General features: G+C 33.6%; 1 protein-coding gene across 1 annotated transcript; it reads right to left on the reverse strand.

Moving 5' to 3' along the window:
* Positions 1-529: 529 nt before the first annotated feature.
* LOC138712127 (dynein light chain Tctex-type protein 2B-like) lies at positions 530-15,555 on the reverse strand. The gene is made up of 5 exons (XM_069843579.1): positions 15,313-15,555; positions 12,553-12,717; positions 8,598-8,731; positions 7,483-7,616; positions 530-5,473 (listed from the first exon to the last, which is right to left on the reverse strand). The coding sequence occupies exons 2-5, from the start codon at positions 12,687-12,689 to the stop codon at positions 5,426-5,428; spliced, it is 453 nt and encodes a 150-aa protein (XP_069699680.1). The 5' UTR covers positions 12,690-12,717; positions 15,313-15,555; the 3' UTR covers positions 530-5,425.
* Positions 15,556-18,291: the final 2,736 nt, after the last annotated feature.

An 18,291-nucleotide genomic window follows, 5' to 3' on the forward strand; every position in this document is an offset into this window, starting at 1 on the left:
ATTAAGATCAGAAGAAACTACAGTTCAAAAGTATTGGAAAGCACGACTGCTCATGGCTTCATTGCCAGATGCAAGGCACTAGACAACAACAACATATTTTCGGAAGACATATGACAAATTTATGATTCTCTTGGAAATAACACCTGACTTAACAAAAAATAATACGTCATTCAGGACAGCAGTTGGACCCAGAGAAAGACTTGCAATATGTTTGAGGAAATAAGCTTTCCGTCTTCCATTTTGGTGCGACACTGAACATGGCACATTATCATTTTAACAGTTGAGCAATTACAATTGATTTATTAAAGAAAGTATGATCGCACAGATCGGAAAAGTTGCTCCCTCGAGAATTGCGGACAGATTTCCGTGTGGTATGATGTAGTGAGCACAGTTACATAACAATTATAGCAAAAATTGTTTTTCTCTGATCCGTGCGATTTGTCCGATGAATGCAATACTATGCAGTGAACGCATACCTTTACAAGGCCTGTCAACAATAGTGGTAAGTACAACAAAAAAACCACGACCATACAAAAAAAAACTTTATTATTATGAAGCTATTTTCAGGACCAAACAATTTCAACATTTTAAATGGGGTCTTCTTAAATGGGAACCACTGCATAGGAACATTACCTAAGAAAAAAAGTACTTAGTATTAATTTAAGTCTTTTATTTCATTATTAAATATAGCATTTCAGCACTATTTTTGTTTTTACTCTTTTCTCACAGTTTTCATCAATCACTTTCAAACTTTATTAGTAGCTACTGTATGTTAAGTATTTTGTGCATTACCTAGTAAAATATAAACTGTTCCCTCTGATGGAAGCAATTTTTCCGATCTTCTCCCTGGCTGCAGATATTCTTTTACCAGTATCCATCCACAAAGAATTAAGAATTGCTATAGTGCACCTCATAACACATTATGTTTTGAAATTGTGCAAAAGTTTGTATGTTACAATTTGACATCTCCATTCTCACCAAATAGTTTGTGAAACATAGCATTAAAATTAGAAACACATATACAATATATCTGCAATTTGTTACACAATTTAATTCGTGGACTCTGATATACTCTGTAACTCAGTGAGATGTGCACAGGTTAAAATTTAAAACTTTTATCAAATCAGTATCTTAAAAAAAAAAAAAAAAAAAAAAAAAAAATCTACTAAAACAGGGCCAGTCAGAGGTGATCTGTGACATTTCCTAGGTAGGTGACTGTAAAATATGTATAGATAATGAACAGCCATATTTTTTCGTTTCTGTATGTGTTCTATAGCAATCATAATAACCTGCTGTCAAATTGAATCACTTAGTTTTCCTAACATTTCAATGTGAGCTGTTTCTCAAAAGGTGATTGTTTATGAGATGACTATGTTATAATTATTATTCTGAGGATGAGCCTATTGGTTTGTTCTAGTCCCTATGTCTGAATGTCTCAGTTAATCATTCTAAGTTGTGAACATCCTATATTTCTTTTGCCATTTGTATAAGATAAAACATCATTTTGATTTTGTTCTTACTCAATCTCTTCAAAGGTTTGAATCATTTATGTCTATTACTTTATAGACTTTTAAATTTAATTCACACTTTTTGGCTTTTCCCCTTATTCTCAGCATGCCACAATAAAATGTATTATTTAGATTGTTGCAAATGACCATTTATATAAATTCTTTGTGCATTCTTCGTTTCCAATATCTTTAGTGAGATTCCATTACAATAAATCTAAATAATGATAATAATGATGATGATAATAATAATAATAATAATAATAATAATAATAATAATAATAATAATAATAATAATAATGTTATAATCAGTGCCTTTTTTCTGACAATGTTCCAGAACGGCATTCTTTTTGTTGCATTTTATTCATAGAACTGAAAAAAGTGTGAATAACTAGGTTTTCAACATAATTTTTCTTTGAATTCTGCTTAGGTCTTAAATGTCTTAGTTGGACGAAAAGAAGATTAAAAACGACAAAATTTCCATGCACTGGACAGTAATTATTACCCTGTCCGCTATAAAATATTTTACACAGAGTTCCACCACCTATTTCTCCAGAAGAAAAGCACTGGTTATGATGATGATGATGATGATGATGATGATGATGATAATAATAATAATAATAACTAGGGACCGTATTTTTTGGTGAAATAAAATGGGTGATTTCAGTGTTAAACCAACCACTATTTTGGTGGGTATTTCGTGAAATAAGTTGTGAATTCAGTGGGTATTTCGTGAATAATAATAATTATGTTTTATTTAACGACGATCGCAGCTGCCGAGGTTATATTACCATCGCCAGTGTGCCGGAATTTTGTTCCACAGGAGTTTTTTACATGCCAATAAATCTACTGACATGAGCCTGTCGCATTTAAGCACACTTAAATGCCATCGACCAGAACTGGGATCGAGCCCTCAACCTCGGGCACAGAAGGCCAGCACTCTACTGTCTGCGCCAACGAGGCCAACGGTATTTCGTGAAATAAGTTGTCAATTAAATGTACTATCTTACGTTTAATATAAAACTTTTTGTTAGTTTCTTTTCGTTTTGCTTACACATATCACAAATAAGAGTAAGCATCACCAAAATATAAACTAAGCATGGAAATATGTGAGACAGTCAGTGAGTATTTTTCATGTACTCAGAAAAGCCCCTCTCATTGTCCACAATAGCTGTAGGGAAGCACTCTGCCTACAATTCACCACCAAATTCACTGTGGTTCCCTACTAAACCCCCCAAAACGTCAACAACCATGCTCAGTTTATATTTCGATGATGCTGATATGTCATTCATTCATAGTGTTCTGGCCAAGGACAGATCTTTCACTGCAAACCCAGCATTTTCCAGTCTTTCTTATTTTCTGCCTTTCTCTTTGTCTCCTCATATGATCCATAGCCTATATCTTAATGTCGTCTATCATCTGATATCTTCTTCTGCCCCCGAACTCTTCTCCCGTTCACCATTCCTTCCAGTGCATCCTTCCAAAGGCAGTTTCTTCTCAACCAGTGACCCTGCAAATTCCTTTTCCTCTTTCTGATCAGTTTCAGCACCATTCTTTCTTCACCCACTCTTTCCACAACAGCTATGTCTCTTATTCTGTCTGTCCACTTCCCACGTTCCAGTCTTCTCCATAGCCACATTTCAAATGCTTCTAGTCACTTCTCTTCACTTCGTTGTAGTGTCTATGTTTCTGCCACATACAATGCTACACTCCACACAAAGCACTTCACTAGTTTCTTCCTTAGTTCTTTCTCAAGAGGTCCGCAGAAGATGCTCCTTCTATTAAAAGCTTTCTTTGCCACTGCTATTCTCCTTTTGACTTCTTGGCAGCAGCTTATGTTACTGCTTGTAGTAGTACATCCCAAGTATTTGAAGCTGTCCACTTGCTCTACTGCCTCATTTAGAATTTCAAGTTTACCTTCTTTACTTTTCTTCCTATGACCATGGTCTTCGTCTTGTTGGCATTTATCTTCATTCCATACTGTTCTCAGCTGTCATTTAGCTCAAGTAGCATAACCCTAGTATCATCTCCTCTTCTGCTAACAATGCCATATCATTAGCAAATCTTATACACTTTCTTCTTCTTTCTCCTACTATCACTCCTCCCATGTTCTGAAAACAGTTCTTCACCAAATCCTCCAAGTAGATGTTGAGCAGAGTAGGTGATGAAGGGCATCCTCTTCATATTTCACTTCCTTCTGACATTTCTTCTCCTATCCTGACTTTGACTCGTTTCACATAGGTTACTGAAGAGCCTTTCCAATCCACGCCAATTTTCTTTAGAATCCCCATCAGTTTATTCCAATCCACTCTATCATATGCCTTTTCTAAGTTCACAAATACTACATACACTTCTTTATTGTTCTCTAGGTATCTTTGGCTGATTGTTCATAGTAGTCCAATTGCATCTCTCGTACCGTTCCCCTTCCTGAAGCCAAACTGCTCTTCTTCCAGCTTAGAATATAAATGTCGATTCAGTATTTGCAGAAGAATCTTTGCCAAGTGTGATATCTGGCTGATAGTCCTGAACTCCTTACATTGCTTGGCATTATTTTTCTTCGGTATTGGAATCAACACTGTCTCTGTAAAATCTTCAGGCCAGTCGCCTTTCTCATATATTTCGTTGCATAATGACAGAATTTCCTTCTTGTCTTCAATCAAGCATTTCACTAATTCAATGGGGATTCCATCAACTCCCATTGCTTTCCCATTCTTCAATGTAAACACAAAAAAGAAAAGTAACGAAAAGTTTTACGTATATTCAACCTTCACTTTTATACTCCACAGCAGTGATTTTAGTTTTTGACATTCTAAAAGATGGCATTTAGGTGATAAATTTCTAATACTAGAAACACAAGGGAGACATGTCGGCTACAATCACTGCGAGTACCACAAAGAGAACCATCAGCAATCAGAATAACCAACTTCTGGCAACAAAATTGGTCTCTGGTGCATAACATACTGCAGCAAAGATTGAAAGCTGTTGTATAACATTCTCAAATTTTTGCTGCAGTCAACTACAGAAATCGATTTTTTTTTTGACAGCCATAGAAATCGTAAATAATATCCATGACGAACACACAATATTGGCATTGCCAAGCAAATGACAAAATTCAATGAAAGTCACAAATATGTTTTCAACAATACTGAATAAGATGCTGGTGCACATTTAGTAGCTTTTGTGATAGAGGGATTATACTTAGTGGTTATTTGACATATTTCGCACATTTTTGCATTATTCCACGAGCTTGTTATGCTTAAACATGATATTTTAAGTATGTACAAGGGTACATGTAAAAAGAAAGTAATTGTGAAAAATTTTGCGTATATCTCTATTATCAAAAAATACAGTCCCTAATAATAATAAAAGATAATAAGATTCTTTGTGGTGTCTTATTGTCGTATTTTAAATAGTTCAATAGTATATTAAATATTGTGAATCTTAATCTGAGTAATTGTGCACATCAACAACACTGTAGCATCTTCAAGCCATCGCCGGATGCTATACATTCAAGCAAAGGCAAAATCAAATAGCCAGTCTTAAAAACATGTTTACAATTTGTCAAAGTACTTGAAAGAATGACAGTACAGTGGTCCCTCTGTTCCTTACATTTATAAACTGAATGGTACAACATGTTCTACCTGTAAGATATCAACATTAACATCTTTTATTAGGAATGAACTCTGAATGGCCCAACACTAATGCACAAATTAAAAAGTACACGAAGATACAATGAGGTCACAAACACACGGTAAAATAAATATCACTGATTAATAACAAAACACTTAAATAAAATGACCCTACAAGAGATGCATAATACTGTATTTACAAAAAAACAGGATGTCAGTTTCTTAGTGTCTTGAAGTTTTCAACCTCACAATAAAACTTTTGTGATATGCTGAGATGCACCAACGATGGCTTCAGTAGAAGTAAATCGCAAATACAACAGTCATACAAAATATGGAGTCCTGTAATAAAGAACACAATGGCAAACTGTAGGAAACTAGAAAATATATTTAATCATTATCATCATCAACAACAACACGGCTTAGGCCATTAGATCTGTTTCAGCTCCAAATCATCAAAGGTTAAGATTAAACTTGTGAAAATTCTGAGTAAGCTTAATAGCTTTTTTACCTTTTTTATGCTGGTTACCAGACCTATGAGCAATCATCAACCTGAAGAATCAGGGGTTTTCTGTCTGGGTAATATATTCTAATAAAGAATGTCTTTACACTCTGGAACTGTGTGAGGTGAAGTAGGAGCAGAGGGAAATGCACTATGTAAGGAGGGGTAACTATAGAATTTATAGTAATACGCAAAGTACAATATACTGTTATCCCAGTGTGACCAGATTCAAGTCAGAAGCTGCGAATACAGAGTGAACCAGCCAGGGCTAGATTCCTAACAGCATTCACGGCGGCTGATTCATAAGTAATGACACTACCATATGCAGAGAATTCGTTCCGTTTTTTTGTGGTTAGTATTGCGTAATGATGTACTTACCCAATTCACTATTCATGTTCGAAATGACGTCCTTGTGATAACTGGGAGGCTGCACATCTAAAGACATGTTCAGCAACTCGCTGGAGTTCGTTCTCCGAAATGGTTCGAATTTCGTGCCAGATATTTTGAGTTTTTCAAGTGAATGTGGGTTATTCGTGTAAACTTTACTTTTAATCACTGAGGTGGAACCATGCTTCGTCACGATAAAAAATTAAGGTAGGGTCAAATAGTCCATCATACACTGACTGTTGGAACCACATGCAAAACCTAAGTCTGCTCTGATAATCAAGTTCCGTTAACCTCTGAACTACACGAATTTACTAAGGTTTCAATTTTAATTGTTTCGTATCTCTTATCACTGAAGACTATGACACCTCTACCTGGTGAGCTACACGACGGGATAATATTGTAGGACTTATCTCTAATCGGTGGCCAATTTCATCTAACATCTCCTCAATGAGAACACGCTTCACACATGTTCGTTTCTTATCCAATACTGATCCAGTTGTACGAAATTTCTTCACTAAATTGTAAATCATTGCTTTAGAAGGTTCTGCAAATCAGAGAATGACTGACGGAAGTTTGTTACAACTGTTCTCCAAGATTCATATTTCACAAAGTTGTCGTAAATAAACACTCGTTGTTCAAGGCTATATTTCATAATGAACACACTACTGCACTCTAAATGAACAGTATACAGCTGCACCCTCACTGTGTGAACATGTTTACATAACTAAACACAAAGTGTACGCGAGCAAGAGGTCTGATCACTGTGATAGCACAGCAGTTACTACGCATACTACTTTCCACTGATGCCAGTCTAGCCCAGGCTGACCCATTCTGTAGTTGTCCACACACTAATTTTGAATAAATGTATTGTACATAACCTTAATTTCATTTAAAATATATTTTAGGGATTTATTTATTTTTTTTGTAAAATAATACATTGATTATGCAAATAATCAAGTTATACGAGGGCTATTCATAAAGTAACTTGCGTCTTATTGTAACAAAAATTACAATGTGGTTACGAGATTTGTTTACAACAGTTTGAAACTGTAAACATTTTGCAAAGCACCCTGGTACTATTTTATTTACGACTACAGCCCTGGATATAACAAGCAAAAAAGAATCTAAGCTATGATAAAATAAAATGTAGTTGTACTTTTACAACTTTCACATGGCTTAACAACCAACTCACCTTAAGAAAAACAATCACTACATCTGATACAAAGTGATGTGTTTAATTTCAAAATAGCATAGTAATGCTACAAATTTATAATCCTAAGTGAAAGCTGTTATATTATTATTTAAAATTATACTTTGCCTTATGCAATTACCCTGTAAATTTTCTTTTCACTACAAATTATATTTTAAAAGTTATAAAGTAGGACAGGTTATAGGAATCAGCTTGTGTATGTACGTAATTTTCACATATTCCATGATGTAATACACAAATAGGCCTACTCACGTTGATGAATACATCACTGGCATAATTATCAGTGTCAGCATCCCACAGACAGCGGGAGCCTATCTTGACACCAGCCCCACGCTGTTCTCCGAGTATTACTTGCACCACATATTTGTACCTCTTGAATCCCAGATCTACAACAGCAAGTACACACACACAATAAACCTTAATAAAACTGGTCTTCTGTAACACAATCAGCAAACGTCACAAACAGAATCTAAATGTTTATATGTTCTATGTAACGGTATATCTGCATGTTTAAGTTGGCGACACCATGACCAAATCCTCTGTCGCGCATGCATATCTTCATAATGAATCTTCCTGGGTGGAGTTTGTATGGTACTCATGGCCAGTTGAAGAATAGTTCCAGACTCGGAAGATAACCTTGTCTAGGTTAGTTGCTCTGTGATGGTGAATCAGGTGACATGTTTCCTGCATCTTGATTTAGCCTTGGCTCTATGGAGCACAATAAATATAGGAAGATTTATTTGACTTGATTGTTTATATTATTAGGATTCTAAATTGTACTGAAGTTATTTCACTTTCATTACTTGTTTGGGATGTTTTGATACATCGAAGTTAAATTGGGCTGGCTAAATTCAGTTCACTAGCATCTTGACTTTCTATCATACTGTCCGATTTACTATTACGATTTCACCATACGCATTAAGCTGACCAGTGCTAATTGATGAGTAGCCCCTCCCTTTAGTTCAGCTTGTAAAATTATGCTTACTTACAGCTGCAATATGGGAAAGTAGGGATGGGACAGGTATTTGTTCAGGTTGGTTCCTTAAAGCCTTCAATGGGAAGGATTAATGGCTCTCCCCCCCTGTATTCGACAAATACCCTTTTGCAGCCGAAGTACGGTATATGCGACATCTGAAAATATAGTGGACCATAAGAAGGCAAACGGCCTCACTATCAAATGACAGATCCATAAATAAAGATCAAATGCTTGAGACATTAATTTAGGCCTAATAAATATAAAAACAATTTAATAAAATAATATAATAATCATTAATCATCAACATGTTCGTCACTGCTGCCATTGTTGCCACTCGTACTCACACCATCATCAAAATCATTAACATAGTTGACATAAGATAATTTCTTACCTTTCACTTTGTTTCGAACAGAAGTTGCAATATTATTTGTCCATGTCTCAGCTTCTTCTACAGTATATTTTTTTCCTCCAAGTTCATCATTCAACACTCCATGTATCAATTCTTTCACTGTTAATGCCCGAAACCTGAAAAAATAATTGTGTGGCACTCTCTTATAGGAACCACCTCATTTTATTTTGATGACGATAATAATAATAATAATAATAATAATAATAATAATAATAATAATAATAATAATAATAATAATAATAATAATAATAATAATAACAACAACAACACCTTTACTGATCACATTAAACATACAATAAAAAACAAGCCTATTCCACGTAATAGAAGTGTATTTGTAAATAACACAGTATCACAGGAACAACATTAAAAAAACTTTGCTGGCTTGTACTGTTGACATGACGCATTTCCGTATGTTAAGCAAATGTCATCACTTTGGACCTCAGAATCCAATCCAGTCTGTGTAACATTTTTGACGCATCCAATATATACATTTTATCTTTCCACACTTGCTGCAGAAGAGTGGAAGTAGCAGTGCACAGTAAGTAATGACATTAATTCTGATGGATAATTACGTTGATAAAAGCAACAAACAAGTCAAATACCATTTTGCTATACTTTTCCATAAAAACGTACGCTCTTAAATTATGACATCGTACAATGCTGTAGCCAGTAGTGAGCGCACATTAGGATTATGTTGCTCTGAATAACCCCTTCACCTGGCTTGTTCTGAATAGGGAAGTGCAAGTGCAAATACAGATGATATACTGTTCAATTTTTATGTTTAAAATGTGTTAAAACAACTTAATTTTAATTACATGTTCAGAGAACACAGACAATAAGATATGCTTATCTCAAAATAAATTTTAAAATATTAAGAAATATTTCTACACTCTCATTACAATTGAATATTCTAGAGAAGGAAAACAATAATATTGCTTATTTCACGTTATAAAAAAACATAATTTTAAAACATTTAGCCACCGGCGTGGCTCAGTCGGTTAAGGCGCTTGCCTGCTGGTCTGAAGTTGCGTTCAGGCGCAGGTTCGATCCCCACTTGGGCTGATTACCTGGTTGGGTTTTTTCCGAGGTTTTCCCCAACCGTAATGTGAATGCAAAATAATCTATGACAAATCCTTGGCCTCATCTCGCCAAACATCATCTTGCTATCACCAATCTCATCGATGCTAAATAACCTAGTAGTTGATACAGCGTCATTAAATAATCAACTAAAATAAAAAAAAATAAATAAAAGATTTAAAACTCTACAGGCAAAAATAAAAATACAATAAAATGCTATTTTACGTTAAATGAACGAAATTAAAAACGATATTTTCAAACCCTTTCGATTTAATTTTAATTAAATATTTGGTGAACACAGGCAATAAGAAAAGCTTATTTTATGTTATACAAATCAATTTAATGATTTAAAACAACTCCGTTTGTCTTACTGCAAGCATTTCCTTCAAGCAATTAGAAATAGTTCCCTCCCATTTTTATTTTTAAAGTGGTAACTGGTAAACTTACATACAAGAAATCAAATTTTCCGAGAAGTCTTTAAAGTTAATCATGTGTTATGTTTACATTTCTCGTTTTCTCACTCATTATCTCGAGCACACCAGCTGTTCAGGGTACCTGGACTACGACATGTATATCTGTCTCTCCCAGCAGGCAATAACCTTTACAGAGTTATCACACCTCATTACATTTAAAAATTCCTTTGCAGAACGAAAACTTACATTTGATCAGGTCAAATTTCTGCACATTTAAGAGACAAAACTAAAACTCTTTCAATCATTTATCATCATAATACACTGCTCTCTTAAACTGACTGAGCATATTGGGAATTAATTCAAGCGTTAGTGAAATCTGGTAGAATCAGTGCAGTGAGTGAGTTGACAGCAAAATAAATGTAGTGCCGAAAGGTACTTGTGCAGGTATGAACCTGTCACACTCGTGGGTCTTAGTTCGAACTTAGGGTTAAGATACAAATTAGATTTACTTTAAATGTTATTTTAAATGATCATGCTTCATTTAATTTAGGATGCTCCTTGTTATTATTATTATTTTATTTTTATTATTATTATTATTATTATTATTATTATTATTATTATTATTATTAATTATTGTTTTTTATTAGTTGTGTTTATTATTAATTGTCATTATTGAGTGTAATTAGTTACCACTGCCACCGGGTATATACTCATTCGCAGTGTGAATAAATATATACACATAGGCTACAATAATTTTCACAAAATACGCTATGCAATGTTTCATGTAAAATATTTTTTTTCTCGAAAAGGAAGCTAAATCGAGCAAAATTGTATTAAACAATTTTGTTTGAAATATCTCAAAGAATAACTCCTTAAAATTAACGACATTATAGTGGGACCATCGGATCTGTGCCCCGGTAAGATATGCGAACTGAACCCTAATTCCTACTCAGCTCGGTAATTCATTTCCCTCCCTGCATTCCTATCTCTCTCCCTTTCTCTCCCCCACTGCTCATAATTTTGAACCTTCTTCAGTTTATTTGCACTTGCAGTCAGTGTTGTCAACTCAACATGAATACTGTAGCACGGAGTGGTGAAAAAAATATTATTAAGCAAGTAATAGCATTTTTCGATGAAGAGAAACAAACAGGTCAATATCTGTTTCCTATAAATCAGGCAACGAAAAGAGCAGCTGCGATTACAGATGAGGCTTATTTTATTTCAATTGATTACGTATTAAAATTACTTACTTAACTAATACTGATATAATACAACATTTTTGTGTAATTTATATAGGCAGGTCAGAGCGCCTAATGAAGAAAATCAGGCGAGAGGGAGTCTGTGCAGGAGATGAAAAGCTAGAATCACCGGGGAGGAACAGACCAAGGGAATCTTTAATTTCTTGTAGATGATATGGACCGATATATTTTAAGAAGAAATATACAAGAATTTTATACCATGCAGAAAGAAGTTCCGACTTTGAAGAAATTATTGAAGGTTGCGAGGAAAGCAATAAATTTCCAAGATGGGAAAGAAATGTTACGGATTAATAGAAGAGGAAGTAGCTAGATTTGTTATCAACTTGGGTGAAGACAGCAGCAGCAGCAATAGTAGTGACTCAGATTCAGATATGTCATGCATAATACAAGTCTTGGTCTTTTGTAAATATGTAAATTATTTTCATAAGAATAATTTAGAACTCCTGCACATTATCAGCATGTTATGTTATATAGTATGTAAATATGTAAATAAGATCATAGTATATATTAACTTCGCCATAGCCGGTCCTCAGCCAGGATGAGAAAGAAAGAGGGTACATGACTATGTGTTCATTCATTCCTACAATTTTATAATTTTATTAGGCCTTCAAGATCATGTTCCAAACCTAACAAAATAAGATAATAAGGTGAAGAAAAAGTATTTATGACGAAAACATTTCTTTTTAGAAACGAAACAAATTCCCTTCACGTAAATTCCATTTAACCAACAAATATCCACTGTAATCATATAATTATCTCCGAATAATCGTAGAAGTCAATCAGCGTCATTAGACCTACTTAAATTAAATTATGAATAAGTAATAATTAACCTCACATTATTAATAAGCAATATTCAAGAGACATGACGTTGTTTGGCGGAAGTTTGGCAACACCCCTATTCGGCAAGATTCGTGGCCTGCAGTTTGACGTGGTGGGAGGAAAGCTGGTGGAATGGAGTGAGTAGAGGCGTTAACTTTTCCAAGGACGACGACAGCGCTGAAGGGGCACAGATTCGATGGTCCGACTATACTTACGGTTCACCCTGTAGGCTATATTACAACATTCTGAGATTAATGTAGGCCTACTAACAATCATTCTCTGTTTCCATTGAGATAGCCTACCTTCTTTTCTTCTTCTCAGTTTCCTTCAGGACTATGCTAGGGCTATATACATACAATTCAACTTTACCTCTCATCAAATTCTGGTCTCATTTGAAATGAAATTGTTGAAGACTTCTTATCTGCATCTTCAGCTTGACGCAAGCTCTTATATTCTTCAAACTCTTCAGGTACTAGCCCCTCAAAATCGGGACACGATATATTCATGGTTTAGCTATATAAAGAGTGAATGTACCTGAAAACAACCATTAGCATACACTACAATAAAATTTCTAAATGATCAAGAATAAAATTTATCATTAACAAGTGAAAATTACACTCCACGTAATGTGTCAGCATGGGGAAGAGAGGGTTTTGATGAGCTAATAATCCAGGTAGTGCCTGCTAGCAAATACTGAAAATGCAGCAGGAACTTCTTTTACAACATACCCAACTTGATTTACTCTTTACCGGAGGCGAATTTATGCATAGGCAGAGTAGACAGCTACCTACAGTAGTAAATTTTCAGGGGAGGCAAATTTTTAAGTAACAAATCTGTCTCTTAAAGTGGAAGGCCACTACCGGTATTATTCGTTTCTTAATATCTGAATTAACATGATATCTTGGACTATAGGAAGTGTTCCAATACACTCAATTACGGAAACTTCTATGCTTTTCGACAGTTTATAAGTTGGTAATTTTGAAAATGATTGGCCAGACATTGTGCTTTGATTCGACCTGTCTTTTTCGGAACAAGGGTTAGGAAGTTCATGAAAAGATCCACTGTATTTCTGAAGACGACTCTCACAGAGGAGCAGATATAATAACATTGACCAGGCCATAACGAAAGTCTATAATAGATCCAATTATACGCATGGAGAGATCTCAATCAAGCTCATCAGGTTGATCATGAAAAGAGGGTCATTTATAAGTCTTGTATTCTCTACCTTAGTGTCAATATAACATCCCTCTCTTCAATTGGTCACTAATATTTTTACTTTTTCGTGCTCAGTGTTATCAAACTTTACATATAATTTTTAAAACAATTATAATTACCAGCTTTCGAATTAAAAAAATAACTCAAATTCTTCAAGATTCCCTGCAGATTAGCCTATACAATTTCATTTATACCACTCAGAAGGTCCTAATTGGCTATGCCATATACAAATTTTAACTAAAATCTTTTATTTATAAATTTAATTTTAACGTTATCTTTTAAGATTTTATATTATAATTGATATGAAAACAGTGCTTAATTATTGCAATTTATTTTTTACAACATTATTGATCTTTAATGCATTATATTATTGCTATTGATAAAAATAATTTACAGGAGAAAATAAATGAAACCTCAAGACAACTAGAACAGTGGTTAGCTAGCAATAGACTAAAACTGAATGTCAGTAAAACCGTTTGTATGTATTTCAGTCAGAAACAACTACATGACTCCATTGAAATACTACTTAATAATACTGGAATAAAGGACGTCGATTGTACAAAATTTTTAGGGATATGGATTGATTCCAACCTCACGTGGGAAAGTCATATTCAATTCTTAACTGATAAACTAAGTCGTTTGTGTTATGCTTTCCGTGTCCTAACCAATATAACTCCCAAGGAACTACTTAGAGCGGTTTACTTTGGCTATGTTCACTCTGTATTATCATATGGGATAATTATCTGGGGGTCGTCATCAAAACTTGCACAAGTGTTTAGACTGCAAAAGAGAATATTGAAAATTATAAAGAAAGTACCTATTCGCTCGGATAGTAAAAAAATATTCAAAGAGTTTGATATTTTGCCCCTACCTTGTATTTACATTCTTGAAACAGTCTGTTTCATCCACCAAAATTATGATAGTTTTAAAATAAACTCTGATTATCACAACTACAGCACAAGAACATGCAATAATTTACATTTTAATCATCATAGGTTATCCAAAAGTCTCAATAGTTTATCACATACAGAGATAAGACTTTACAACAAACTCCCTGTTGAAACTAAAGCCCTTAGCTATGCTAGATTTAAAAAGTCAGTGAAACATATTTTACTTTTCCACATGCCTTTTACTGTCAATGAATATCTTAGTTTAGCACTCCAAATTTAGCTTACAGTAGTTAGTATCTCCTTTTGTGTTTACTGCTCTTCTTTTGTATCTGATTCATGTCTGGGGTGAGACTGCCCAAGAAGATAAGGAAACCAAGAACCTTGTACAAGTAATGGTCTGAAGAAAACTGTGGAGAATTGACTTCATTACTGAATGTGTTGATTGTATATTATTTGTATATTATTGTAGACATCTTGTATGTCGGAAAAACATGTATGTAACCGCATATTTATTATGTATTCACTCTGACGATGCCATGAAATCATTGTATTTCCTAAGGCTAATAAATATCTATCTATCTATCTATTAATTTCCGGATTCTCGTTATCATTCTTAATTAAGGTCGGACGATTTATTTGTCTTTAAATCTTTCTCTTTTATAGAGTTGATGCTTTAGTGATCCTTCGGGTCAAATTTGAATCGTAGTACTTAATGTTAGGTTATACTCTTCGTAACTCAAAAGCTCATCTTAAAAGATGCTCAATACCTACGTAACTCTTACAATTTGGAAATAGTTATTAAATGTAAAACATTCCACAATCTATATTCAATAAATAAATATTATATTGTATTCTTTGCAAATTCAAACAATATCAACAAAACTGATACACTTATGACAAACGTCACAATGAAATATAGTTAAAAATTATATTATTAAATTTATAAATGTTTACTTACAGTTTATACAACAATACATACTTAATTAAACTCTATTTTATTTGTGCATATTTCTTTATTACTTACAAATCTTAAAAATATGTAGCTTAACAACAAACGACAACAAGTTTCACAATATTGCGCTCCTTTACAGATTATCGATTCAAAACATTCAATCTATCGAGAACAACGCATCAGTCTCACCAACTTGAATAATATTATATAATTTTGATTATTATCCCTGATCACATCACATCACATCACATACCCATATAATATGCTATATGTGATTAACTGATTAGGGTTATTATCCATGTTCTCTCTGAACCGAAACGAGTCGCTATAATAGTATTCTGATTATTACAGTCTACTGGACTGATAGAATGATTTTTTTTTCATAAGTGTATATTATTTTTTGGGAGTGTTTTTTGTAAGTAATTTTATGAGGTTGTTATTGATATGCTGATAAATTATTTGTACGAGTAAATTAAAGAAAAATAGAATGATAATTAGGTTAGGTTAGGTTTGTTATAAAATATAAATCGGGTTTTTGTAATTGATAACAAGATGAGCTATGCCTTCTGGATCATTACAATCGCTACCACCAGCTATACAGTATTTCTCAAAAGTTGAGAGCACACCTATAAAAAAAACTACCGGTATAAATCTGCAAAATAAACAATATTTAATTCACAAAACTGGTTGTTGTAATCAGTGACATAGGACTTAAAACAAATATTTTGAGACATGGGTCAACTACTGTATTTTAGTTTTGTTTTATCATTTTTTTAATATTTGCCGAATATATTCGTTGTCTCATTGCAGAGCGCGAATTATAGATACGTGTTTGTAGTATAGTCTGTTGCAATATAGGTAGTAGGCCTATATGACCTTACAAGGGAGAATAAAATTGTTACCGTATGGGCTATTAGTAACACGTTTAGAAAAATTTACCAACAATAGAACAAGTCGTGTTTTGAACTATTTTCCTTTATTTTAATTGCCTAACGAATTAAGTATCCTAATTAGTCCACATCTTCTCGGAAAACTCTTTTATACTTTCGACTAACTTGTATGAAAACACTACATATTTACAATTACCGGTACTCATTTGTTAAAAGTCAGTAATATTTAAACATTTAAATCTTTAATATTAAAATTAATTTATAACATCCTGTTCAATGCAGATTAAAGGTTGGAGCTCTATTATATTTCGTTTACACGTTTATTATATATTGGGCATCCAGGGGACTTTTCTTCTTACGTGCGTAGCCTACACTTTTGCACCCTTCGAGCATGACTTAGAAACTACATGTTTAGTGGGAGTAAATGAACGACAAAATGATTGTGTTTAATAATTTAGTGCTCAATGTCTGCGCCAAAAAACGAGCAGGATGTCTTACAAGTGTATGTGCTCTGGATCAGGGGTACGTGACAGTACAGATAAAATCAATCCACCCATCACACCGCATCAATAATAATACCTATAATAATGAATTAAAATTTCTATATTTAATAGACTTATATTATTATCAATGTCTATATTTTCTTATTTAATCTTTTATTAATGATTAACCACTTACAAATAATTTGGAAGGAACTACTTTCTTACGACTACGTCATCGCTAACCAATAAGAAAATAGAACCGATTTCGTTTATTGACGCAGCACTAGCAAGTGCTACACCTGTATCATAGCATTACAAGTTACAAGTTTACAACTGTACAGTTATTATCTTGTTGGTATTTCTAGTTACAAGTTACAGTTTTTTTAATAGTAAGCCTACCGGTACGTGTATGTAATTAATTCAACGTAATTGTACAGTAACTTAATTGCTATTGTGCAACAATCTACAAATAACAATATAATAAGACTACCGGTATGACAATAAACATGAAAAGTGGTGAGGTTAAAATCCACTGAGTGCTTTCACAATAAGAATAATATATAAAAAAAGTGCATTAAGTCCATTTGTCTTTTGCATTACCGTATGCTGTTTGATTTAGGATTTTATTACGGTACGCATAAAAAATCTTGCCAATAATATGGTACAATTAGTACTGGTACAGTACAGAACATGCTTTTGTAACAACTGATGTTCACCAAATGATAAATTATATTATGGCCTCGTTTAAGACGTATTTACGGGCAAATAAAATAGCAGTTCTAACGGAAATATTACAGAAGAAGAATATTTTATTTGGTCCTTTCTCAGAAAAAATTTCAAAACAGGACAAAATCAGGGAATGGACCGAAATTCATAAAAAGGCACAAGCACTGGGATTAGTCCCTCGCAACAAGGATGTAACGTACACAAGGGACACATTCTGGCAGAATTTTAAGAAATGTACAATGGTATGTAACTGTATAACTATCCTTCACATGTAGAATATGACGTGTATAAATATTAATATTTTACTTATACAGGGTAGAAGTGATATAACACTGCAGAATAAAGGGGCAATAGAATACATAAAAAAACACGAATCTGAATACAGCAGCATACCATCCCTTAGTAACTACATCTTTTTACTTTTGCAAAAAAAAAAAAAAAAAAAAAGCTCATTTTATTCAAAACTGCAGGGGGATACATAATTTCTTATATCAGTTCCTTTAATAAAAGTAAAAATCAAAATCATAAGGATAGTACATAATGAGTAAAACAGTGTTAATATTTAAGGGAAAATTATTTTTTTCTGAGAAATACACTGTTAAAATCTGCACAGTTATATTACTTTCACCATACAGGCTGTGCATTGACAGCTGATTGATGTATTTACTTTGTTTCATATTAACAGAAAAAATGTGACAACATAAAGCAAGCTGGTTCTGGAGGAGGAAAGAAAACAAAGCTGACTGAGATAGATGAAATAGTTCTCAGTATTCTTGGAAAAGAAAGTGTAGCCATAGTCGACCTCCCAGTTTCAGAATACTGGAAGCAAGAAATTGAAGATAATATAGAAGAATCAAAAGAAGACATTACACCTGATCCTGTGCCTGAACACTACCTGCTAGATGTGATTCCAGAACCCTGCAACTCAGCAACTGAAGATGTCAGTCAAAAAA

The sequence above is a fragment of the Periplaneta americana genome, chromosome 13 (assembly GCF_040183065.1).
Source record: "Periplaneta americana isolate PAMFEO1 chromosome 13, P.americana_PAMFEO1_priV1, whole genome shotgun sequence".
Lineage (NCBI taxonomy): Eukaryota > Metazoa > Arthropoda > Insecta > Blattodea > Blattidae > Periplaneta > Periplaneta americana.

What these genes read in the sequence shown, in the direction of transcription:
- LOC138712127 (XM_069843579.1), bottom strand. Translation starts at nt 12,689, where the DNA reads ATGAATATATCGTGTCCCGATTTTGAGGGGCTAGTACCTGAAGAGTTT. An exon ending in AGACCAGAATTTGATGAGAG is followed by an intron (nt 8,732 to 12,552) that starts GTAAAGTTGAAT and finishes TTATTTTTTCAG; the next exon opens with GTTTCGGGCATTAACAGTGA. An exon ending in CCAGTGATGTATTCATCAAC is followed by an intron (nt 5,474 to 7,482) that starts GTGAGTAGGCCT and finishes TCTTTATTACAG; the next exon opens with GACTCCATATTTTGTATGAC.